Source organism: Mugil cephalus, chromosome 8 (genome assembly GCF_022458985.1).
Source record: "Mugil cephalus isolate CIBA_MC_2020 chromosome 8, CIBA_Mcephalus_1.1, whole genome shotgun sequence".
NCBI classification, from domain to species: Eukaryota; Metazoa; Chordata; class Actinopteri; order Mugiliformes; family Mugilidae; genus Mugil; species Mugil cephalus.
In genome coordinates, this window is record NC_061777.1 from 25,685,768 (window position 1) to 25,713,444 (window position 27,677).

Genomic DNA, 27,677 nt, shown 5'->3' on the forward strand with positions numbered 1-27,677 from the left:
TCATCTTCTACACAGTAATAATAATAATAATAATAATAATCCAGTTTGTCCTGACCATGTCCATTGCAGTCTGGTTTGAATCTGTCTCAAGACATGACAGGGACAGACTGAAGAGAACAATCAGGTCTGCAGAGAAGATTATCCTCCAAATTCACTGGGGTAATATTCCTTGTATGTGCATACATACTTGGCCAATAAAACTTTTTCAGACTCTTATTATTGCTCTGTGTCTTTCAGACAGTGGCTTCTTGAACAGTGATTTATTGAGGTAAGAGACACGCCCGCAGTCTCTGCTTGTTCCTTTTGTGACTTCCTGGAAGAATGCTACTTCTTGCCACTTCTGGGAAGGTTCACTAAGTCTTTTGTATTTGATGATAATGTGACCTGCTGTTGATGTGTGGAGCCCCCAGAGATTTAGAAATAGCTTTGTAACTCTTCTCACTCTGATGTATTTCTGTCACCTTCTTCTTAATTTTTTTCTTTTTTTTTTCTGGAATTTCTTTTGATTTTAGTATAGAATGTATTTTGTTGAGCTGCCTCTATGATTGGTGGGCAGGGCCACGCTGAGGTCATGATACCACACTGCTGCACATCAACAGAAAAACACAACCTGGACAGCAGGTTGACCCAGTAGGGTGAGCATTGAAGTTTTTTCTCTTCTTTCTGGCATTTTTCTCTGGAATTATACACTACATCCATTGACGGGTGGGATGGGCTTCAGTCTCCCCATTATAGATAATGGATGGATGTTCAGGAGATGAAAACTATTCTATTATTGTAAACTTCAGAAACTATGTCACCTTACAGAGCATTAGCATTATACACAGAAACTTTAACCTTTGTTATTGTTTAAACAGTAACAAAGAAATAAAGTTAAGAGCCGGGAAACCATTCCCTTGGAGGTCAGATGATCAAACAGGTGTACTGACTTAACACTGGGTGGATCATGAATAGTGTATTGTAACTGTCATGCGTACGTGCCACATTAACAGGTGAATTCCAGAACCGGTGTGGCTCTCCACGTCCTATCTAGGGAATGTGGATCGAGGACTTCCTTGTAGCAAATGGGTGGAGACTCCTGAGCAGGCCGGTTTCTTACTCGTAACACTTCCCTGTTGGCACAGTGTGAAACACAGGCGGCACAGAGGCAGACCACACACTGAACTCTCAGCAGTCTCTCATTCGGGATCCACAGGTAAGCCACAGGAGTGTGGAGAGTTCATGACGTTTTACTAAAGATCTATTAAGGCACTGTGAGCTGAGCAGAGCTGAGCTGAGCTGCATACACTAAAAAGGAGTGGATAAAGTACAAGGAAGCATTCCAGGAAATCTGTGTTAAATATTAACAACACATTTCCCTGTAGCACTTTTTTTCTCTGTTTTAAAATTCATATATTTTTACCTTTACTTTAGACTGTGTTTCCACCTTCTGCTCCACTCTCTAATTTGTATGACCATATTCCCCTCGTTCAATTTCTATATTTTAATACTGAGTTATATTTTTACTGCAACAACACAAAACAATCAGGATTACATTTAATTTCTGCAGCAAAACAAAACAAAAAACTAAAAACCATAGATACTGTACTTTAAAAACACTTCAGAGGGAAAGGGGTTTGGCCGTCTGTAGATTAAAAATTAATTAAAAATCACATTTTATGTTTAATGTGTCACATGTGTTTGTTTTGTTACTTTCCGTATACTCACCATGTGTTCCAGGAACGTAAAAGGGTTAATGTCAAACATCAGTGATCATCCATGGAAAGCCTGTGTGTGAGGGGGGAAACATTTTTGATTTACAAAAATGTGTTGTCTTTGTCTTTATATTCAGTGCTCAGTCGGGTTTATGAATGGTGGGAAATTGTGGTATAATACTGAGAAAGTTGAACACATTTATCGTTACCTGTTTCAGGAAGTTCAGATCTATTTCCTGCTGATTGAGGAAAGGCTGAGGCATGTTTGCTGTTGAGTGAAGTGTGTGTCAGAGTGCAGCTGAGACGTTACGTTCAGATTTGTTAATACAGTATGAGTTTAGTTCTTTTCAGTTAAGCCAGTTTTTCTTTTTTTTCTTAGTTTTTCTGTGTGTTTTGGACATAGCTTAGGTTACTCATGGGACATCGTGGCGCTGTTTTATTTTTGTAAATCCATCAGAGAAACCTTCGTGACTCTTTAAAGTAGTGATAATATATCAATATTTAAACATCTGTTTAAATCTGTGCTGTGGTTGTGGGTCGATGATCTCTAGGACCTTTGGCACCCTCTTCAGTTAAGGACCAGTTTTAGTCACAGGAACAGAAATTGGTAGTGAAAGTGTAAGAACATCTAATCTCATCTCATCTTTCTGTTAATTCAAATATTTCAAGCTCAGATGTAAAATAAATAAATAAATAAATAAAAATAATAATAATAATGATTATCCAATTTTACAACAATTCTAAACCGGCAGTTTATAAATGTATGTCTGTGTGCCTTTATGTTGCTGTCCTCCAGCCTGTCCTCTTCAGAATGCTTTACACTGAGCTGCTGCGCTTGTGGCATGAGTCGGTGCAGGCCATTGATGCCAAGGACTGGGAAGGAGCTCTGGCCAAACTTGAGGAGATCACAGAACCCTCTTCTTACACGCTGTTCAACACTGCCTCAGCTCACCTGGCCCTGGGGCAGCTGGACCTGGCCCTGAGGGTACGTAACGTTAAGTGAAGTAAAGAGCTTGTTAGTTATAACGAAGAACTGTTTTTATTATGGTTTATGAAATGAACTCAATGAAACTATGATACCAGCAGAGTGCAATTGTCTTTTTAGATCTGGGATATATCTGACTAGTATAATAGTATATCGAGACTAAAGAGCTGTGTGTTCAGATAAGACAATCTGTCCCACTAGTAATAGTTATACTCATTTATACATACTGTGAATATACAACTCACCACATATAAGTGAGCAGTTTCACAGGATCAAAGAAAGTCAACTAGACTCTGAAATGATTTAGCTGCATGACAGAAGCAATGTCACTTCACCAAAGGTTGCTACATTATCTGTTTTTTATAGATAATAAACAAAATTGAACACTTGATTCTCTTCTGATCATGCAAAACTTTCTTCAGATTGTATAAAGCTGTCATCCTTTACTAAAGATGTCAGTGTGTTTAAGTTATTGACACTATATAGATAAAATGAATTGAAATATAAAGTGAAATTTTATCTTTAGCCAAAGTCTTTTTCTCTAACATAAATGTGTTAATTATTTTTACAATGCTGCAGCAATTTTTATTCTTATTTTTAATCTCTTATTGAATCTTTTTTCTTGTTGTATAATATTTAATTTTACTAAAACTTTTCTATTAATTTATGACAAAGCTCTCTTATTTTGCTTATTATATGTTTTGTAGCCTAACAAAAAAACAAAAAAAAAACATTTACAAGTCTTCCTAACTATGACTGTACCTCAGCATGTATACCACTAGTGTTCAATGTCTACAGCAAAGTAGTAAAATAGTAAGTATGTAATATAGTGTGTCATCAGTGTTTTACGAGACCTCATCTTATCTCCTCTGTTATGTCTAGGCTCTAGACTTCACCATTGCCAAGGATGAACGTCTTGCTGTGGGCTTCTTCCAGAGAGCAGCAGTCATGATGCAGGTTGAGAGGTAGGAGGCGGCAAACATTCCCAATATGTAACTAGTCAAACTGAACTGTCACACAAATGTCACAGGCACAGAAAATGTCTTTAGAATGTAAAAAGTATGAAGTAGTTACAGGTCGCTTCAATAAAGCAGATATTCATTTTGGAAAAGGCTGCCAAAAGCCTACTATTGCCAGATAAATCCACCAGGGGGCAGATGATAAGTCCAAAATTATATACAGTTATGAACAGGTTTTTCATTTATTATGTGAGTGGAGTTGAAATCCCAGAAACTACTAAATATCATACATTTGGCATTATATATATATATATATATATACAGTGGGGGAAATAAGTATTTGATCCCCTGCTGAATTTGTAATTTTGCCCACTTCCATAGAAATGATCAGACTCTGGTTTTTATGGTTGTTTACTGGTTATGGGTATAGACAGAATATCAATCGAAAATGCATAAAAAACACACACAATCTAAAAGTTATAAATTGTTATGTATTTTATTAAGGGAAATAAGTATTTGATCCCCAACAATTCACTTAGAATTCAGGCTCCTACAGATTGGCTGGTGCGCATGTGGCACACAGCTGTGCTCAGTCAACTAATTACCAATACTCCTGATCTTAACTCGTCATGTATATAAAGCACACCTGCTCTAAGAATCAGTTTCTTACATTCCAACTTCTACAGCACCATGGGCAAGACCAAAGAGCTGTCAAAAGATGTCAGGGACAAGATTGTAGACCTGCACAAGGCTGGTATAGGTTACAAAACCATCAGCAAAAGGCTTGGTGAGAAGGTGACAACTATTGGTGCCATTATTCGCAAGTGGAAGACCCATAAAAGGACCATCAACTGTCCTCGGTCTGGAGCTCCCCGCAAAATCTCGCCTCATGGAGTGAGGATGATGATGAGAAAGGTGAGGGAGCAGCCTAAAACAACACGGCAGGAGCTTGTAAATGATCTGGAAGCAGTTGGGACCTCCGTCACCAAGAAAACAGTTGGCAACACACTGCGCCGTTATGGATTGAACTCTTGCAGTGCCCGCAAGGTCCCCCTGCTCAAGAAGGCACATGTACAGGCCCGCCTTAAGTTTGCCAGTGAACATCTAAATGACTCAGAGAAGGCTTGGGAGAAAGTGCTGTGGTCTGACGAAACCAAAGTTGAGCTATTTGGCATTAACTCGACCCGCCGTGTTTGGAGGATGAAAAAACGTGAGTATGACCCAAAGAACACCATACCCACGGTTAAGCATGGAGGTGGAAACATCATGTTTTGGGGCTTTTTTTCAGCAAAGGGTACAGGGCAACTCCACCGCATTATGGGGCCAATGAATGCAGCCATGTACTGTAACATCTTGGACAAAAACCTCAGCAAGAACACTGAAGATGCCTCGTGGGTGGGTTTTCCAACATGACAATGACCCAAAACATACTGCCAGGACAACAAAGGAGTGGCTCAAGAAGAAGCATATTAAGGTCATGGAGTGGCCTAGTCAGTCTCCAGACCTTAACCCGATCGAAAACCTGTGGAGGGAGCTGAAGCTCCGAGTTTCCAAGAGGCAGCCAAGAAACTTGAAGGATTTAGAGACTGTCTGTAAAGATGAATGGGCCAAAATCCCTCCTGCGCTGTGTGCAAACCTGGTGACCAACTACAAGAAACGTCTCATCGCTGTGCTTGCCAACAAAGGTTTCTCTACAAAGTACTGACTTGTGTTGTGCTTGGGGATCAAATACTTATTTCCCTTAATAAAATACATAACAATTTATAACTTTTAGATTGTGTGTTTTTTATGCATTTTCGACTGATATTCTGTCTATACCCATAACCAGTAAACAACCATAAAAACCAGAGTCTGATCATTTCTATGGAAGTGGGCAAACTTACAAATTCAGCAGGGGATCAAATACTTATTTCCCCCACTGTATATTGTACCAAAATATTAGCTGCATATTAAGCGGTATCTTCCTTGGAGTCAGAATACATCAGTAATGAAGGTCTCCATGGTTCTGTTCGGATGCTGGCATGGTTTGAGAAGGTCAGTTTTAGTAAATAATCATGACTGCTGAATGAATGCTGTGTTTTTGTTGCCTAAGGCACATGTGGCTGTCTGCAGGTAACCCCCCACTTTCTGAGTTTTGCATGCCCACCATCCACCCCAATGGCCTCCCCTGGAACTGGTGTACATTGTAAATTTAGTGTTACCTTCATCCAACAACTGCTGAGCACAACTCCACCAGTGCAATTTTCGAATTTAACTGGAACTATTTTGTAATAAATGAATGTAAAGTTCCAGGATGCATATGTGAGGACCTCGTGTTTAAAAATTGCTTGATCCTTTCCTGTGTTTGCTTCTCTCCAGGCTAGAGGAGGCTCTATCAGACTGTATCTGGGCCCAGAAGCACATGAGAAGTAACATGGTCATTGACTACAGACAGCTGGGTCTACGATTCAAGCTCTACAGCTGGCAGGTGTGACATTCAGCTACTCACGCACTAACACACAGTGCCACACAGCAGTTGGCATTCACACACAGGGACACCTCAGCTTCCAGCGAGACATGCAGTCCACAGTGGATTGTCAACACTGAGAGAAATGTGCCGTGTCATGGGTTCAAACGTCTCGGGCACCTGGGAGCATACAAAGCCCTATTGATGAAGGCTGAAGAAGACGTTACGCAACCTCACATATTTCTTACAGTTTATAAATGCATGCATCTGAGTGTGACACCAATCAGTAACATGATAGAGGGGATCAGAGATGAAGCAATAGTTTGTATCATTGTTGTTCACTTGCCGCAAAATGGGTAATTTCTTTTTAGGCATTGCTCATTTTCTGCTCCACCATCTGTAACGCCATGATGCATAATGGAAAATTAATGCTGCTTTTAAGTTGTTGTAGCAGACAAGTGTTCCTCCAGCCTCCTAAAACTCTAGAGCATGGGGACTTGTTTTTCCAAGAGCACATTTAGAAAAAAACAAGTTTTAGTTAAGTAATCACCAAATCCCTGTTTACTAACGATGCTATTAAATCCCCATAATGAGGTTTTCACAACTCCAAAGATAACATGAATATATTAATGGGATGGGGATGAAATGCGAATTTTGTTGTGTCCCTTAGGTGTTATACAACGCAGCAGCTGCCTACTCTCGAATGGGCCAGTGGGAGCAGGCCAGGGAAGTGCTAATGTCGGCCTCCCAGGAGAAAGGAGGAGGACGAGGGGGGATCATCGAGGGGGCTTTCGACACTATTGCGGTGAGTGCCTCACAGACAAAATGCAGACATTTTGGTAGCATGTTTGCTCTTGGACTGTTTACGCTGTTTATTTCTGCAGTTTCCATACTTGGCAACTTAACAAGGATGAAAAGATGCTTTCCATAGTGGGAAAGTTTCCTGGTTAAAGAAGCGATGCAAGGGACTGTTTAACTTCCTGGAAAACACTGAATCACTGACTGTGTTCCATTTGGCGAGGCTGATGTACTGTTTATCACGAAAGCTGAAAAGAAAGGGGAAATCCAATTAGAATGAATGCCAAATCCCTTCCAGCTGATAAAAAGAAAATGAGGATGAATTACGTACAGAGGTTAAATAAGAGGAAAACTGAGGGAAAATCGGAACCACTGTTTGTTGTTCAGCTGGTATTTCTGAGCTTCCTCTTGTCCACATGTCAAACTACATCCACAAGTAAGACACTGCCCCCAAAGTTGAAGACGCTCCCTATTTAATGTTTTAACAGGAGGGCCAGATATACGTGTAGAAATTAAAATACACCTATCAGCCATTATGACCATTGTATGGAGAAGTGAAAAGAAGGACATGCTATTCAGGGCTTAACCGAGACTCACTGATGAATAAGAAATCCATAGTCCTGAAATATAACATCAAATCAACTGTGCATGCTGGTTATAAATTTGGTTTTGAATAGAGTTGAATAAAATCTGCAATAAAATAAGACATGGAGGGGCCAGGGGAGTATTAAAATGCCTGTGCAATATGTTATTCAGAGCTGAACTAGGACTCAGCTATGAATTAGAAATCTCTGCACATATGCACGGATCAGCAGTAGATGCCGATGAGGGATGTGGTGTACATCACTTTATGACCACACTGATTATCTGGTAATCATGGCTCCTGTCAGTGGGTAGATATATCAAAAAGCGCAGGAACATTTTGTTGATGTCAGAAGCAGGAAAAATGTTCAAGTGGAAGGATGTGAGCGACATTGACAAGGACTAAATTCGAATCACAAGAAAATTGAGTCACTGAATCTCCACAGTTGCGGTTCTTTGTGTTTCTGGTCTGCAATGGTCAGTATCTAACTAAAAGTGGTCCAAGGTAGGAGAAAAAGCAGCAACAGAGACATGTGGCATTCTGATATGAAAATATAACAGAACCAAATGATAGCTGCAAAACAGTACAAAAACAACAAGTGTCAATTCAACTCAACTCAGATTTATTTATACAGCACCTAGAAAAACATCAACAAAAAAACAACTAGAGCTAAATCAATGGGCTGTACATGGGTTCAATAAGAATAAGTCATAAAACAATTAAAAAGCAATAAACCAATGAAAGCAATAAAAACAATAAAATCAGTGCATGACATGCCTGGATTACAGCGCAGAATGTGGTTTGACTAGACTGAGAGGAGCTGCACTTTCCTTGGAAATAAGACAAGAGCAGGCAGCTGGTGTCTGGGGCAGAGACATGTTTCAGTCTGCGCAACATGTGGAAGTGTTGTTCCATAGAACACTTTGCATTTGATCTGAGAGATCTCTGTTTATCCTTTCCTTTATTTAACATGAGTCCCTTAAACTACACAAATAAATGGAAAGCAAGAATTCATGCTCAAATAAAGACAGGATTACAAGAGTTTACCTTGACGCTCTGCCTGCTGGGCTACATTCAGCTGTGGCTCAGTAGGCAGAGCTCGTTGCCCACAAACCAGAGGGTTGGTTAGTGGTTCCATACCTGAATGTGCCACATGCTCAAGTGTCCTTGAGCAAGACACTGAACCCCCAGTTTCCCCCAGTGCAACAGTTGCATAGCATTTATTCTGTTAATGAAATAAACTAATTAAAAAAAAAAAAAAGATTTCATTTTTTCAAAGAAAGGACGTCAGAATATGAGGCTGATCAACCTGTGCACAATTCCAGGCTTTTGGAACAGAGACCTGTAAAGTTAACTTTGGCTTTATAAATGTGATTACAGGGATTCTACCTGATCTTTTCATAACTATCACCAGCTCTCTCTCTCTCTCTCTCTCTCTCTCTATATATATATATATATATATATATATTGTATTGGTTTTTAGGTGTAAATGGCCAATTTTTCAATAAAAACATAATAATCAAAATTTTTAAAGTATTTAAATGAACTCTGTACTGTGATTTTGATAATAGAGTAAGGAGGTCTTGGCTCCTCTCACGGTATCTGAGGGTGTGGTGTTTCGTCCCAGGAAGCAAGACGTGGAGCAGCTGCAGCAAAGAGACTTCTTGGGGAAGGCAAAGGTAAGGTGCCTTACATAGCTCGAATTATACCAACGAATCCTGGAAACCATGTGAACATCCACTACCCACAAATGTTTAGTGGCAGAAAACTGGCTTGAAACCCCTTTGTTAGGAACTGATTGCACTCCATCAAAGATCTGCCAGGCCAGTCCTATTATTTGGGCATGGCTTTATGGACAGAAGAGCGGCAGCGACCTAGTATTACATGTCACCTGAGCACTGTGGGTATTAATTTGTTTGCACCAACAAGCCTCTGATTGGTTGGAGGACTATCCAATTGCATGCAGAGGTATTTTTTTCTCTGTATTGATTGCATAATAAAATCCAATCCATCCACTATTCTTATTGAGTCTCTACACCAGGCTAATGCCGACGTACCTTTGTCACATTGATAATACTGCAGATACAACCAGATACACCCTTGTTAATACAGTCAACAGTTACACCACAGGTTTATGTATCCAAGTTTGTACTCCTATTGGATGTTGCACAAAGGAGTTACATATTACTTCCTTTGTCCGTTAATGTGTCTCATTACTATATATCACGTGTAGAAGTCAACATTTAAATTTCCTGTCAATCAGATTATATATAACGTAAGACTTGCTTCCTCTTGCCAGCAGATGGTGCTATGACTATGATGCATGGACATTATAGTATTAAAGTATTATAGACAACATTATAGTATCATCACAGCCTTTTCCCACCAAATGTGTGTGTACAGCATCCAACATCCTCTGATTAAATTTACAGGAGGAGTTTGGTTAGTACTTCGCCTGAAACCGGCATGGGAAGTTTAGTGTATGGACTACAAGAGAGTTTTCTTGATGAAATCTTAACTGAATCTCACAGGCAATGCCTACAAACTACTGAAAATCTGAATTTTATTATTGATTGTGTTCATTTGTCTGATTACATTCTAGCCTCTGAGAATTTGGGACTGTGAATTGAACTCGTTTTTATAGGTTGTTATTGTGTCTAACATTTGGTTTTAATGGCTTTTACTTTGGAAGAGTCATGAAATACTCACACACACACACACACACACACACACACACACACACACACACACACACACACACACACACACAGACATACAGATGTGGTACTCATTAATGTAAACTAATTTTGTACCACAGGTGATTTCCTCCATGATTCCCAATGATGACTTTGGAGGCTTTGAACCTCTAAGGCTGCAGGTAAGTCTGAACACATTGTCATTGTTATAAAAGCGAAGCCACTTCCGTCCATCTGTACAACTGCTGATTGTCATTCTGTCTTCTGCACAGAAACCTGGTTTCTATGAGCCCAAGATGGATGGAGCTCAGTAAGTTTTATGCAAAATCGTATCTAATACCTGAGAGGCAGGTAATGTTATGATTATGTGAGGGTATTACTGATTTTTTCATATCCGTTAGGGATTCCAGATACATGCGCATGCGGGTTCCTTACATGGCTCGGGGCCCGGGACAGCTGACTGTGCCGGGAGGAGCCATGGTGTTTTTATTCGGAGAGGAGGACAGAGATGGGATGACAAGCGTCATATATGACGGACAGGTGAGGAGAGATCTTTAATGAGGTGAAGATAGGAAGCAAACTTTATATACTGACATTCACACTGTTGTAAGCCCTAACTGCTGGAACTTTATAACCTGTTATATGAAATCAGCATTGCAAATTGGAAAAGAACAACAACTTAATTTTTAATTTATTTATGACCAGTTAGAGGCAGCAGAAGAAGCTAAAACATTTGTGATGTATTTGATAATATATGCCCCATGCAACTAATACACAGACATATAATTATTGTAATTATTTTGACTTCTTTATCATGCATATTATTTGACATTATTCTTTATTTTTAGAGAGGACTCCTGCCAGTGTCCCTGCTTGAACCTGTAGATGTCAAGATGTCCAAAGGAAGAAAGAAGGATGTAATGTATTTTTTGTTCATGCACAAAAATTCATAAAGGCTGTCACAAAAATAATGTGATGCAAGTGGAAGGTGTTCAGATGGCTCTCTTGTAGTGTTAAGGGTAGATAACTTCTTTTCATTTTGGATTCATAGAGTCATGCACATGACATGTAACAGATTGAGTGTACAGTGTTCTGTCCTTCAGAACTAAGGGCGCCTCCTGCTGGACTGGTGCTCAGCTGAAGCAGCACTGGCAATTTAAATTGTATCAGCCTACCTCTGTTGATGTTTCTAAACAAGTCGTTTTGCAGCCTCACTCTAGAATAGTGGCAATCTATATTTATCTATACCTCACATCTGAGACCATCCAAGGTCCTTTAGCCAGAGAAGAGTTACAGTGCTGACCTTCTACTGGGATCACATATCCATGTTTTGTTTTTGTTTTTTCCCCCGTGGAAGGAAAACTCTGTTTCACTTACACTTTTGTCTTACTTTCTTCAACAGAGAGTTCCCAGTGGGATCCCACTCCCGCCAGGACTCAAGCCACCCACTCGACCACAGTCCCAGACCAGCCACACTGCTCCTCCGCGGGGTAAAAATTAATCACACTGGTCCTGGTCCTCCTACTCTACTTTAAATCCTATTGCTTGCACTCATCTCCAGCAAAACACCTTCTCTTTTTAAACAGTAATATTTATAATGTGGTCTATTTGGCGCTGTTGCTTCACCAAATGGTTACAGTTGATTATTCTGGTTGAGTCCTCGCCCTTGTAATTTGGTGATACCTAGAGTAAAACTAATAAAGATTTGAGGCAGCTTTAGAGACCAGCTTGTCTTTACTAATAGCAAACCCTTTCCACCAGCCTGGGTTTGTCGATGTGTTTCCACTATAACCTCACAGCTTTGAATATCTGACCATGCCAAGTCCAGTGGTCTTGCAGCTAAATTCATATGCTGGACACTAGCTCTGTATTTAAAAGTTTAAGCACAGCTGCTGGGGTGAGATGTAGGAGAACTGTAGCTTCATCTCAGCTGTGGCTGTGCTCTGTAATCTCCATTATCGCTGAATTAATGTTCGAAGAACCACAGAAGTTGCATTGCAGCAAAGAGTCATCATCTATCTGTCTAACCTGCCATTATATTGATATTGTGTGTGCTCAGGCTGTACCTTTACTGTGTTTTCCCCACAGTACAGTACACCACAGACACTCTACCACCGTCCTACACTACTGCCACCCACGCACCACCGGCAGCCTCTGAGCCTCCTAAGTATACAGCCAACGCAGCCAGCAACCAGGTACATCCTCTCCTGAAAGACCAGATTCATCTGCCGAAGCTTATTTCCTCGAACCTAAGACTCCCACAGTCTCCTTTCCTTTCTTTCTCTTCCTCTCTCTACTGATCTTAATATAGAATAACTGTGTAAAAGAAACTGCTTTGTAAGGTTGAACTTAACAGGAGAATGCTGATGTGTCCCGATTAAGTCACTGTGACGCTCAGGGGAGGCAGAGGTACTCAACTTTAGGATATAAATATTCTTTTGTGTCTCTGCGTGCCACAGTGACCTGAAAACAAAGCAACTAATGGACTTCCTGCTCCACATTGCCAAGAAATGGTGCTATCATTCTGTCAGGGATACTCAGGGTGTTTTTTTGTTTTTTCAGAGTGCAGCGGACCTGCTTTGTCATGTCATGTTTCTTCTTAACCAGAAGCTGTACAATTAATGACTAAGATTAATGAATTTAACTACCATGTACAACATACTGTATGTTGTGTTATCTGATGTACGTAACACAATTAGATATTTTGGACTTACAGTAGTTTATACATCTCATCTTCTAGTCTTCTGCTGGAGCCTATCCCACCTGTCATTGGGTACACCTCAGACAGGTCTCCAATCCATCACAAGGCTAACACAGAGACAAACAAACATTGACTCTCACACACAACAGTTAGCCTAACAAACATGTCTTTGGAGGTGGGAGGAAACCGCAGTCATGCAGACACATGGAGAACATGCAGACTCCCAGAAAGGCCTTGAAAGCCTCTTGAAGAAAGTGATATGTTTTCAGTATCTGCTATGGCCACCAAGTGCTGCAAAGACAACAACAAAAAAGTAACTGCTGATCAGTTGTCTACAGTGAGTTGGAGGAATTTTAGCCCATTCTTCAGTATAGAACCACTTCAGTTCTGAGATGTTGGTGGGTTTCTTCACATGAAGTTCATGTTTCAGGTCCTTACACAACATTTCCACTTCCACTTCTTTAACCACTTAGCCCACAGACAAATGTCCTAACATTTTAGACAGAAGAACTTGGTATTATTCAGAATTTGTTCGTCCATCAATGAGAGCAAGCCATCCTGGCCCAGATGCAGCAAGACAGGCCTAAACAAAGACATTAGCAGCTCTGTGTTTCTTGGAGGGGGTGAGGTTCTGATGCTGGGATTACAGAGCTGATTCATCTGCTTTCATTTTAACCAAACCATTCAACATTGGTCTCATCTGTCTACAAAACATTTTTTAAATAGTCTTCTTGCTTGTCCACATAATGCTGATCAAACCACAGACTGGGAGAAAGGTTCTTTTTGGAGAGCAGTGTCTTTGTCCTTGTCACTCTGCCATGAACACCATGGTTGTTCAGTGTTCTCCTGGATTCATGAATATTAACATTAGTCAACATGAGAGAGGCTTTTAGTTGCTTAAAATTTGCCCTGAATTCTTTAGTGACCTCTCAGACTATTTCGCTTTTGTAACCTTTTCCAGACTTTGACTTTTTTCTGTGTAAAGCAGTCTGAAATGCGGCATGGACAGACTGATAAGTGGTTTGACAAGTAGTCTGCAGAAATTATTGGACTGTATAATAAAAATGTTTGGAAGTGCACTGAATGCTGATTAAAATGTGTTCACAATACAAGTCAGAATTATAGGATTGGTAGTATCTGTTATTATTAAGTGTATTTCTGCCCTTTGTTTCCAGAATGTCTCACCTCAAGGAGCCGAGGGGGACTCTGTGGTGGTGAAGGTCCACTACGTATACACTGTGGCTCTGTCTGTCCCTTTGGACAAACCATACCATGAACTAAAGGAAGAAATCGCACAGAAATTGGGCCAGCCAGCATCACAGCTGCGCCTCAGGTAATTGCAAGCCTGCCAACCCACTTCTGTCTCCTTGAATTTCAACAAGTGGTGGGCTCATTTCTAAAAACATGCTTTTCTTTGTCCACTCTACCCCCCGGCTCCAATATATTTTGTATGAAAATAAAAGAGGCATGACACTGAGGCAGCAGCTCCATAGATACATGGCATCACCGTGGACTGAAAACACAATCCAGAAGCATAATGTGACATGTGGAGGATTTATAACAACAGAGCCATTTCATTTATCAATTGACTTTAGAACAGGAGAGCTTCAAAGCTAAGAGTCATGTGACATTTATCTGCCATTCCATTCCATCCTCTCCCCATGTTTGCTTCCCCATTTCCCAGCTATTTTCCCCACTGACACTTCTCATTAACCACTCTCCCTCTCTCTCATCAGACATAGGCAGCATGGATCCCGTGTGCTAACACCACTGGGTGGGGAAGAGCAGCCGGGCCGCACTATACAAGAGATAGCAGAGGCCGGCAGAACCACTCTGTGGTGCCAGGTAAGGATTTAAACTGAACAGTGCTTTAAGAGTACATCAGGGCTTAAAAGTGCCATTAGTTGCAGGATACAAGGGTTGTCAACAGTGGACATAATTTCCCCACTATCAATGGAAGCAGAAAATTTGATTCGCATTTAGAGGAGCAGCCATGTTTACAGTTAAGAGCTTTGAAAAAGTGCCCATATACGTCCTGCCTCAACAAACAAACTGACAGTAAACTGGTAAATACAGTGGAGCATTTAGTGACAGACAAGTAAAAGCATCTAAAACAGTAAGGAACTTTCTTAACTTAGTTTAGAGAGAGTTTAGACAACAACAGTCACTTTCCCTAGAAAACATTAAAAATGTGTTGACTTAAGGAACTGTGCTAATGTGTTTCAGGTTGAAGACCCGTTGGCCAATCGTACCATCCTCTACCAGATGGTGGCGCTGTATGACTATGCTGCTCAGGGCCCAGAGGACCTGGAGTTCAGCGAAGGAGAAACCATTGACATCTTGGGTGAAGGTGAGACTTCAGGTCTTGGTCAATAGTGAACCACTCTTCAGTCTCCTGTTGGAAATGTTTTCACGATGCTTCACTGTCTGTTCACATGCGAGAGACGTTCACTGCTTCTTTGTGTCTTTCTCTCTCACTCTGACTGTAGTTAACGATGAGTGGCTGGAGGGACACTGTGCAGGAAATATTGGCATCTTCCCCAGCTGCTTTGCCTACAGAGAGAACGATATCAACGAGAGCTAGGAGGTTTGAATGGAGACGTGTTTCTGGCTGGCATCTCTAACAAACTCACTGACCTGTAACTCCAGGTCCCAGAGGAACCTGAAAGCCCTCAAGCTGATTGGTTGAGAAGGAGAATAAAACAAACATAGTACCTACAATTTCAAGAGAGACAAGAGAGGATTTTGCACGCTGCTATGTGTGAGCCCTAAAGGAAAATAATGCAGTTTTTGTGTTTGATACAAAGACTACATTCATGTTACATCTGCTGTCCCTTCCTGTTTCTATTTACCATGCCATCACTACAAGACTCATGTTGTATCCTATAATATGCAAATGAGAGTTTATACTGAACTTACTGAAGCTCACAATATATTTTTCTGATGTTGCTGATATGGTCAGTTATTCTCCTAAGGTCCTGAAGCAGTTGGCTGAACCCCAATGTTTCCTCGTTAATTGTGTAATGAAGATTTAAGCAAATGTTATTTCGAGGAAAGCAGTTTATATACACAGACAATGAAAAGAGAAGTTTTGAAGTTTTAAAGAATGCAAGGGAATGCAGGGGAAATGAAATGTATATGTATTGGTCCTATATTGGTCCATGTAATGCAAACTATATCCGAAATAACACCTTTGCTGAAGTCAAATATTAAAAAGTTGCTAAAATCAAAGATTTAAGAAGTTTATTATTGAAGTTTAAGTGGCATCATTGATTATCCCATAGGGTTATAAATCCACTTGGTTCAAACTATTAATGCATGGGAATCGAGCAGTGTACTGCTATGAGTGGAAAACGATGATTTGGGGACCACTTTTAATCTCATAAAATTAATTTTTACATCCAGGAGCAACGCGATAATGACCTCTCTTTGTCTCCTGAAGCTGTTGCTGTAAATCCCGTTAATCCATTGGATCCACAATTTCAATTCTTACTAATATTGATAGTGTGTCTAATTTATTTGTATTATTTTGTTTTTCAGTTACTCAGTTAACTCAAAGCTTCTGTGCCCCTTTATACATTTAATGAAGCTCTGGATGTTGTTATAGAAAAATAATATTGTTATAGATATTAGATAAATATATGAACAGTGCCATGCAATAGAAGTTGCAGTTTTTACACTGTGGCTTCATGAAAAATGAAGAATAATAGTTAGAATGTTTACAAGAGTGAAGCAAAGTGTAGCTTAAGTAATGTCTTCTACATACTGAAGTGGGGATTTTTGTGTGTTCGACACATTCAAGATAATCATTATCGGAAGCACTACAGAATTAATGGGAATTTAAAGAGTAAATATTTTTATGAAGAGCTGCAGAGGCTAATGCTTTCAGGACATGCTGTGCTCAAAACCGGAGTATCTTACGAGAGCCGCGAGGGAGGTCACAGAGAAAGCCACAGCAGCTTTGAAGTCGAGTGTTACCTTGTTAAGAGAGAAAGCATTCTCTCACAGCCTCCTCCTAACTGTGCGTCTGTGAGCTGGACTAAATATAGCAGTCAGGTATATTTTCACAGGCCTGGAGACCTTGACTCCCTCAGAGCCGTGGGATGTTTACTGGTTTAAGCATTTACTGACAGCGAGGGAAATGGCAGACGCTTTTAGCTGTCGTCACATATGGTAGATTCTGAGAGCTGTATTCAAATGGCTTATAAAACAGAGGCCTCTAATTGCACCACTACTCTTCCAGCATGCAGAAATAGACGCCCACATTCCCCTGCGACCGGTAGCTGGGGCAAATACAGTTACATTAGTTATATCAGCTTTATGTAAAGAATGAAAGCAGCACACCTTGACTCATTGGTTTTCTTGGAGCATGCAGCGATGTGGAGATGTAGCACCATCACACGCTGTATCCAAATTAAAATTATCAGTTGAAAGGACAATTTTTCACAAAAAAACTGCAGAGTGGCTGCTCCAGTTATCCATTCAGAGGAACACACTAATCACACCACAGTTAATTGGACTAGGTAAAAAATGACCCAAGCTGCAGTTCACAGGAAATCGTCAACCTTCTTCTCTGCCAAGATGTTAGGAAATATTTCAGGCCAATAAGTTTAAGCAAGACTGCTCCAACTCATATCCCAAATGGAAAAAATACACACTGGCCAAACAAGGGTAATTTATGTTTACAAAGATGCCTTTCAATATTTTTGAGTGGCAAACTGAGGATCGTCCTCACTGCAAAGAATTAATCTATTAATTTAACCTCTCCAGTACAACTATTAAATATTTATTTCATCCATTTTAGCTGCCTATACTCTGTAGAGGTTTGTGTTGTTGTGTTGTGTCTGAAACCTATCCCAGCTGTCATTGGGCGAGAGGAGTTGTTAACCCTGGACAGGTATCACACATTCTGGTTTCTGGAAATGATTAAAGTATATCAAGGACGATTGGACAGAATTCCATGGTAAAGTCCAGCTTCGTCCAGGCATTTATCTAAATTTTCATTTTGTCCAGTCCACTCTTGGCCACTGTGATGCCCTGTAGGCTTGTGTTAATTAGCCAGGTTTCTCTCTCATGGTTGGCCTGGAAGTCAGACCAACCTGCCTGCCAACACGTTTTTTGTTTTTTTTTTTTTTTAGGCACAATTGTTTGTTTCAGGAATTAAGGACCAAAAATCCTTTGGAGTGTAAGCTCCAACACGAATGTCAAGAGAATAAGTTGTACAACATTCATTACAGTTGATGCAGGATGTTTTATGAACTGGTTCCTATACTGGTCTTAGACACACACGTCTACACTGTAAATAAAAAGGGAATCCTGTGATGTGGCTGTACTGTTGTTACTTACCTCCAGGAGGCAGTTATTTATTTTCTGTGGTTGTTGTGGTTTGGTTTGGTCACACCATTCATCAAATGAATCCTGCTCTTTTAAAGAAGACCAAACAAGTAGTGCTTGCAAACACAGATACAACGATGAGCAGTTAAGTGTGGTACAGATTGCCCTTTGAGTCAATGTTTCTCCCAAAACTGAGGACTAGCGCATTTAAAGTTACCATTTTCTGCAGCACACAGCTTAGTTCAATCCTAATGGGTTTCTTTATCAAGGTCTTCAATGCAGGTGAGTTTGCAGCTTGTAAGGTTACTGGGAGATGCTCAGCACGGCCTTGGAGTAATAATGCCATGTTTCAATGCGAGGTTGCTGCTTTCTAATCAACACAGTATTGATTTGTTCATTTATGTTCTGTAGTACTTTCTCCAGAGACAGCGGGAGGGGAGATGGAGCCATGTGAGCTCTTGGATATGGAGTTTTGACTCAGAGCGGTGGATTAATGCAGCAAGACCAAAGTCCTCACCCACGTCACATATTATTTAAAAAAAGAGTAAAGACAATGCTTGGACGTATCTGTCTGATAAAGTGTCTTGGAAGAGATTCTAAATACTCCTTATTATTTGTCCTCTTCAGAAGACCAGATGGAGCTGGAAGAAGCTGCAGTTTGCATTTCAAGGTCAATGTTTACTGCAGTACTGACGATATTCAGAATTCCTTTGGACGTTCTCAGATGTTGTGCAAGCAGTAATAAATGGATCGAGTGTTGCCATTTGTATTCATGAACAGAAAGCAGCGTTTTTTGGGAGCAATGTGGGAAATATGGGGGAAAAAAAATCATTAATGCTTCAAATTAAATTATATTTATATCAGTTCAGATGCAATGCTGAGCAAAGGTTTTAGCCAAAAAAAATAAAGTGTGGATCCTTTCGAAATAATTCTGCCTGAACACTATAATTGTATTCAAACGAGTTAATACTTTATTTAGCACTTTAAATCTTCATAATAAACTGGTCTCATCTAAGGAATTACTTAGCTAAAACCTTGAATTCGGTCTGGAACGCAAGTAAAAACACACACAAAATGTCATAGTTGTGTTATATATTTCCAATGTTTTTAGTTGTGTTATTATTTATTTCGTGATATCCTCATAATGCTGAACATCTCACTGAAACATTGAAGCACGCTGAGATCACATCTCCCAGCACCAGTTTAGGACATCAGTAATCGTATTGTGGCTTAGGGAAACATATCTATGCAGCCAGGCTTGGTGAAAGTCTCAAACAAGAAGAGTTTAGTCTGCCCTAGCTTCACATCATGGTGCACAGCAGATTAAGAGTCGAGAGCGTAATATACGGTGCCAGTTCTAGTCTGCTTCTGTTTCTCTGGGTTAGTACTAATAACTAGCATAATCATGGAGGCTAGGAGGCTAGGAAGAGATACAAACCGTCCTACAGAGCTGGCCCCTTTGAATAATCTGTTGATCTATTTTTTCATGTTATATGATATTATTGTGAAAAAATATCTCTTTCAGAGCACTGGTTCTCTGAGGTGAACAGCCAATCAGATTGATCTGTCTCACAGTTGCACTCTGTCGGTAGTTCAACACGAATAACATGTCTGAAAAGTTGCCAACAAGGGTCTGACTACTGGCAATGGTGCTAAAACAAGAGCCACACACACACCCACTGAAGGCTTGACTTCTCAGTCCTTAGTCCAAGTGGCTACAGGTCAATGCTTTTCAGTCAGAGTCATCTAGATGCTCTCTTTGCTGATCTTGAGAGCTTTGACTCCTGCAAGTTCCTTAGAGTTCTGTAGATCTTGCTGGCTTCATGTCTGTACTTACATTTTTGTGAACAGGTATGAGCCCCACCCATTTTATTGAGGAAATTATTTGTGTGAAATTTGACACAGTCAGGTATCCCAGAACACACAGTATGCTGCACTTTCAATTCAAGAATGAGTGTCTTATGTCCTCCTGTCCTTCAGAGTCCATACTACACAATCAAACCTCTCTGGTCCGAACTACCAAGTACACAAGTCCAAAGGTCAAAATACTTATTGTTCGAAGTGATACTGCACTCCATATTAAGTTAATGGATAAATTCCACTTGTTTCTGGCATCCTTGTTTTGTTTTTACTGACTACAACATTTATACAGTGCTGTAAATGTCAATTAAACGCTGATCAGTAGGACATACATAGGGATCTAAATGTGCACAAGTCTAACTTTGTGTGGGTGACAAAGAACATGAGAGTTAATGCAATTTTCTTTAAGACTGTAACCACCCCTCAGTTATTTAACAGGCATCAATGCACCTTCCTTCCCCACGGACAACACTGCTGTATAGTTTGTAATGCCTCCATACCTTGCGTAATATCCAGCAAATCTAAGAGATTCCTGCTCCTGGTTTAATGTGTAAAACTGGGACAATGGGTGACAATAACTTTACATGCTAGTAGTTTTAGTATACATTTCTCAATGGAAAGCACAAGGCAGACACACAATTTTTCATGTGTCTTTCACTTGCCACATATTAGGCTAAAACAAAATACAACTAAAAAGTTTAAACCATCAAAATGACTCACTCTGGTTCTCTAAAAACATCCTTTAGGTATTTTACTGATTCAATAGTCCAGGACACAAGTATTTGCTATGATCCGTGTTAACTCACAAGTTAAACGCCACCTCCATGCCATCTATCTCATTCGGTTACAAAACTGCTCCTCCTACAGCCTGTGAAGCACAAAGAACCTGTAACCTGGGAGTAAAACCAATGTTTATCAGTTACTGGCCTTTGTTTTATACTATTTTTTTCTGTATTATTATGCATTTGAGCTATTTATTTTGCCTTATTTTTACATATTTTTTAGTATTTTTATATTTTATTTAAAAGAAAGTCATTCAGTCATCCACCTGTTCTTCCCAAACACTCACCACTATCCATCCTTCTGTTGTTATTCATTAAATAAACAGTTAGAATGGCTTATTGGCTCTCATGTTTAAACGTGCACCTGACCGTGGATGCTCTGTGATAGCAAAGCAGCATCCGTACATCCTTACAGCGTGTTTAGACTAGAAATATTGACACCTTTAAGCACACCTGCGTCCAACGCCTACATTATTGAACATAGCTTTACAGCATTATTTATCTAACTGTATTCAGATTTAAAAACGCTGTATTCCTTCTCATTGATTTCACTTGTCATTGTCATTCGTGAACTTTATTAGTGCACTATTTGGCATAACAAGTTCAAAAGTCTGTACTGTATTCACAGTGCCGCCTGTGCTGCCCCCGAGGAATCCACAATTGCTGAATGCATCTTTAAACCCTCATCCTTCTCCATCATGCACTGAAGCAAAGTTATTTCTTTTACTATTGTTTCTATTACACCTTGGATACTTACAGTATGTGGAATGTACTCCCCCCTCATGCTGACATAGTATTTATGTCGGTATTTGTATAAGCCTTTAGAACCCGTTCAGCACTCTGTAGGGATAATGGATGTCTGCTGAAGAGGTAAAGTGCACATTCTCCCATTTACAATTTGTTTGCAATAAAACCCGATTAAAACAATCACTGCATTCAGTCGCAAATGGAAGACTGTGGGTGGCAGCTACAGCAATTATGTATAGGAGCCTCCAGAAAACCAGGGTGTCCTGCAGGAAATACAGTAATACTGAACAGCTCCTTGGAGGCCTGGCTGTGCTGCAGCATCCTCGGCAGCATCCTGGCATGGCAGAAAAGTTCCCTGGGAGTCTCATTTTGCCAGAGGGCCAGACAGAGGGAGCTCGTTACTGTCATGAGGAGGAAGACAACTCTGGGCTCCCATAAATAGCTCTTTAAAAATAGCCTCAGGCCTTAGATATGACAAGGAGCATCAGGAGGGCATTTGCTATAATACAGCTTGATCAGCTTAAAGGCTGACAGGCAGACGCCTACTGTCGTCTGCGTCCTATGTTTGTGGAGTTACAGTAGCCAAGATGAAAGTCTTGCTTTCACTCCACACTGGATGACATCAGCTGAAGTCCTGACAAAAATAATCATTTAAATAAGAGTGAGTAGTGTTAGTTTCTTAGCAACGCATAGCAACAAACAGGCGCACGTTGCTGCGGACAGACACACACACACACACACACACACACACACACACACACACACACGCGCGCGCGCGCGCGCGCACGCACACCTGCGTCATTTCCCATACACAAAGGGTGTCAGAGCATCCAATTCAGTGGTCTCTGCCAGTTGCGCACAGAGAAGGCTCCATCAGCTGGAGAGACCCTGGAGTTTGTTTCATGGACGCAGTGGACATGAAGACATGAAGAGGGTGATATGTTACTATCGGACATCTTTATCTGACATGCAGTGAGAAACATTTCGTGGACTTTTAATCTGGTGTCATGGGGGACTCTCTTTGAGGCTCGTCCCGGTGAAGGCAGTTCTTGTTGTGCCGGAAATAAAAGAGTCGCAAAGGACATTTACGCCGCGGTCGGCGCCGGAGTAATCTGCACATCGACTGGGAAATGGTTTGTTTCGGAGTGTCACGCCGCGCGAGGCGCGCGTCAACGCCGTTGCGCGTGTAGGTCACCGGTCACCTGTTGAAGTTGCCCGATGAGCGGTGCGATTTTTCACCTTTTACTCACTCAAACAGGACGATCTCCTTGCACGGCGCTTTCACAAATGCAACGCGACCCGATCTCCCTATCCGCACAGTTTCCCGTTATGTTGTAGGACTGTAGGATGAGCGCTGATTTGGAGCGCGCTTCGCCCAACAAATCGGTGAACTCGGCCGGCTTGGGCGGCCGTGCGCTCTCGGCCAACGTCCGGAGGCTCCACAACGCTCTCAATCTGCTGCTCAGCGACCTGGAGAGAGAGCAGTTCATCCACTGTCTCAATGTTTACCACGCCAAGCGCAACGTCTTCGACCTGGTCCAGACTCTAAAAGTGATTCTTAACACGCCCGGCAAAAGACAATTGCTGCCCATGCTGCGCCTAGTCATCCCGAGGTCCGACCAGCTGCTGTTCGACCAGTACACTTCCGAGGGGCTCTACCTGAAGACTGACTTGCTTTCTAGTAACGGTGCGGAGGGCTTTGGGGACGAAGGGGATTTAACTCTGCAAAAATATGTCAGTTCCATCCAGGAGCAGCCGCTCGCGTCCGGCTGCCCCGATGGTTTCAGCATCGCCGCGGAGCTGTCGGCTTCTGTGGCACCGCAATTCTGCGAGAGCCCATTTGGAGAGGTGCGCAAAGTCACCCTGACGCGCTCCAGAAGCCACGAGGGCGTGGGGTTCAGCATCCGCGGGGGTTCGGAGCACGGCGTGGGGATCTACGTATCCCTCGTGGAGCCGGGCTCATCCGCCGAGAGAGAGGGTCTAAGGGTCGGGGACCAGATAGTGGCCGCGAACGACATGGCGTTTGACAGTGTCACGCACATAGAAGCGGTGAAGGTAGGATTTCATACATATCTGTGTGTGCGTGCATGAGTATGTGCAGCTTATATTTCACAAGACGTAAACAGTAGACGCTGCAGGCGATGAGAACCTAAAGAAGCACCGGACCATGCAGCGCTGTCTCCCAACACTATTTCCTCTGTCCAGTTGGAGGCTGCCTCCTCCTTTTAAATTAAATCTCTGCACTTGACCTAATGCTCTGTGGCGCCAGGCAAAGCGAAATTGGACCAACTGAAATGTTTAAAAGCATGGGATGAAAATGGTCCCCAAATGGAGACACACGCTGGGCATTGGTGCCACACACAGACAAATCTTTCCCGACACCGTGGATAACCCACAGAATGTGGTAGCTTCTCTGCAGGAATGGCATGAATTAAATAAGCTTAAGATAATTGACTTTCTTTCTCTCATCAAGTTTTCACTCTGGATACTATGACCTTGCGGACAGAGTGCACAAGTGACAGTAAAAGGCTGCACTAATACCCACCTACAGATTCAACATTCTAGTGGTGTTTATTGTCACTTCCATGTTTATAAAAATGGATAGACAAGACAAACACAATAACAGCAACTACTGCTGCACTGCTTTCATACTACATCTACTCCACTACAACATATTACGATGCAGAACACAAAAGGATTGTCTAAACCAGTTTGATCTCGACTGGACCAGTAACATAAACGAATAATAACCTATAAATAACTTTCACTTTGTTTTAATGCAAAGCAGCACAAGTAGACTGTTTAATGACCCATGCTTTTACAAAACATCTTATAAGCAACCAGAGGAAATTTTAGAAAAATATGTATAAATTCTGCTCATCGCTGCCATCTGCTGTTTAGTTGTGGGTCCCAGTGTTGTTTTCTGTCAGAAACTCTTAACAAAGAAGCTAATGCTAAAAAAGCTGTCCTGTGATAGACTTCAGACCTGTGCAGGGTGTATTCCACCTGGGATACGCTCTAATAAACCCCCAGCTTCTGTTTTGAGGACAAGTGGTAGCAGAAGATGAATAAGTGAGTTACTTTTATTGAAAAATGTCTTCTATGTCACGCACTGGAAATTCATTCTGGGGTCCAAATTGCACTCTCTGGAGGTTTTGGTTTGTGTTTAAGCAGGGCTAAAGCAAGGAGAGTGCACACCAGCGTTGGTGAGGTGCTGACAACCGGAACAAAACGGTAAAACAAACAAAGTGGAGTCGCACACTCGTAGCTTCAAAGTTGAAACTAAGAACTATTTTAATGAATAATGGTTTGCATGTTCTTGCTGTGGCTGTATGGATTTTCTCCATAGATTGTATGGACAATGTATCCCCGCTTCCTTGCACTGGCCAAACTGATGCTATTTTCCCGGGGATGCTCTTATCATCTCAGAGGCTTGGTTGGTTAACATGTACGATGAAAGGTTGTCAATTTTCTTTTAACTGAATGTAAATTATTAAGGCTTGTCCAAGATGAAGGGCAGCAGGGAGGCTTAGAAACTCACCTTTCCTGTTAAAGCTGATCCTAAATTTATAAAATGTATTCAAACTCATGACAAGGTATACCATTAACATCTCTAGTCGTTGTTTGCCCTCTATCACATAAATTCCAATGCTAAGCAGCATCAGATCAATTTCTAGATCACAAGTGATCACCAGACTGTCAGTCTCAAACCGCATAAATAAATTTGAAACCTTTATAAATAGTCACAGAGAGAAGAAAGCAACTTATGATAAGTGATCATTAGGGAACTGACAGATAGACTGTCAGAGATATTTAAAAATACCAACATGTTTTCTCTTTTTCTGTCACTCAGTGTAGTACCCTAGACTGAAAACTGTCAGTAAGCTCGGTGTAGTCATCCTCTTATTGTTCATGCAACATCTAAACCCATCAGCTGTTATGTGAGGAGAGAGCCAGACAATTCCCATCATACCCTGAGGTTGGATAGTGGGTGGGCAGCAACTGCAGCGCTGCTTCTATTTGAGGTATTGTAATCTACGTTTGCGTTGCTCTAAGGCATGAATGTACAGTTATTGTTATTCAGTTGAAGTGAAAGTGACTTTTTTGCTGTTTTTTTTTTTTTTTTTTTTTTTTTTTTTTTTTTTAAATTCAGACCTTGTTCTGGTCTGCTGATGTGGACAAGGTGAGTTGTTATATTTGAAGTTCTTCTTTGAGCTCAATTGTTGTCCCTGAGTTGGGGAGCTGTTAACTGGAGCAATTAATAGCAACTGACTGGGGCCAGACTACCTCCTAATAGTTGCATGACACTTTTGCAGATATTTCTACCAGGCCTATGAAAAACCAACACAGCAAACTCCACTCAGATCAAGGACATATCCAAGTAAAGATGTGCTATTAATTAAGTTCCAAAACTTTGTATTCCAAAAGTAGAAATAGCCCAAGTAGAAATAGCCCTGTCCAGACATTTGAGACTGATCCCTCAAAACTTGTAAGCCTGCACTCCCAAATGCCCACAATGGTGTCTGTGTAAAAGACTTTCAAACTTGGTATGTGACCATAGGACTGTGCACTTTTAAACACAATGATCCAAGAACCATTCAACCATTTAGTGGTCAGGTACAACAAGTGATCAGATGATTTTCTGTACAGAGATGGTACATCTGTCAAATTCTTCAAAAAAGTTAGCTTACATATGCATGCATCCACCAAGGTTTAAAAATATAGCTCAAGACATTGTCTGGATCCTGTTTAATTCTGTAACACCAGATCTGCAGTGTATGGGAGCTCTGCACCAGCCACATGATCTATGCTTGCCTGAACACAAATGATTTGTATGTGCTCTGCTTCTGGCAGCCTTCTCCAAAATGGCAACTTTCATGGACTGACTTTGTCTTTTGCAGGGAAATCTTTGCTTTTAGCCGTGGTGGGCCATGGAGACCTACAAGACCTTTTCTGCTGGCCCACAAAATATCTGAATAACAGACTTACTTATATTTTCCATGCATACCTATTAAATAATTCCTTAAGGTTTGTGTGCTTCCTAGCTTTTCCCCAGGTTGAGCTGCTTCCAAACGTGTATTTTCATATGAAAGCTCTCATCCAATCACATTTGAAACACGATTTATTGCTAGGGTGAAAGAAATCTGCCTGGAGGCCTTCAGAATCAGTTCTGCAGGCACTGCAGCATAAAATAAGTTTTGATCCGTCTGTTGCTTTAACCAATCAGATTTTGAGTTGACGTCACTGGGTCCTGCTAGCAGGCGTACGGTGACATCAGCATATTCATGCCCTCTGATTGGACAGTCAGAGAGTGGCTAGCCAGAGCTAGCAAACTGCATCTGTTGTGAGCTGGATGAGCAAATTGTGTTGATTTAATAGCTGTTTTGTCGTCAAACAATGGCTGAAGGAGGAGAAGAAATGGATTTGGTTGAGGATTTACTGTCAAAGCCATTTTCAAGACAGATTTTTCAAGAAAAGCTGGACATTGTTAAGAAAGGTCAGGCAACTCAGAAGCTACAGAAAAGGTTTTGTCAGACACTTTCAGTCCACTAACTAGGAGCAGTACCCCTGGCTCACAGGCTCAGAGGAAATTGTTCCTTAAGTTCTGATGAATTAAATGAGTTACTCATCTTTATTCATCTTTATGCCGTGTTATTAGGTCGACATTGATGCCTCTGCTGGATTTGACATATGTGACTCTGATGCAAAGCTTCAGTGCAGCTGTGGCTGCAGTGAGGAAAGTATGGGGCCATTATTGTAGCAAAAGTATTTGCAGATGTATATTTCTGTCCACGAATGTGTAACCAGATCCACAAATGTGTTCTTACAGGTAACTCTTGCTACACTCCTTCCGCGGAAGATCCACAAATGCGTGCAGCGATTTGCAAATGCGCGTGGAGACTTGTGTGCCTCCATAGCTACCAGTGATAGTACTGCTACCTGGGCTGACTGGATAGACTTTATGGCTGGGATGAACACTCCAAGGTGACCTTCTGCTCCTTTGTCTCGGAGGCTGCAGAAGCACTGCCCTCAGCAACAGCCCAGGCAGGTCAACATCTATTTGTGTGTTATATCATTAAGTCGGGTGAAGT

The 27,677-nt window shown here is 41.2% G+C and overlaps 2 protein-coding genes across 2 annotated transcripts in view; both read left to right on the forward strand.

Annotated features, from left to right (window-relative positions):
* The first annotated feature begins 1,007 nt into the window (after positions 1-1,007).
* Positions 1,008-16,100, forward strand: noxa1 (NADPH oxidase activator 1). Its single transcript, XM_047590889.1, has 16 exons — positions 1,008-1,195; positions 2,491-2,679; positions 3,562-3,644; positions 5,997-6,105; positions 6,755-6,889; positions 9,037-9,144; positions 10,284-10,343; positions 10,434-10,471; positions 10,563-10,701; positions 11,010-11,078; positions 11,564-11,651; positions 12,250-12,356; positions 14,038-14,195; positions 14,599-14,707; positions 15,089-15,212; positions 15,352-16,100. Exons 2-16 carry the CDS (start codon positions 2,506-2,508, stop codon positions 15,444-15,446), a joined length of 1,596 nt encoding a protein of 531 aa, XP_047446845.1. The 5' UTR covers positions 1,008-1,195; positions 2,491-2,505; the 3' UTR covers positions 15,447-16,100.
* Positions 16,101-22,454: 6,354 nt separating this feature from the next.
* Positions 22,455-27,677, forward strand: part of whrnb (whirlin b) — a 53,204-nt gene continuing 47,981 nt past the window's right edge. Inside the window, exon 1 of the mRNA XM_047590976.1 lies at positions 22,455-23,640. Coding sequence (XP_047446932.1) covers positions 22,933-23,640 — 708 coding nt within the window. The 5' untranslated portion in view covers positions 22,455-22,932. The remainder of the gene's footprint in view (positions 23,641-27,677) is intronic.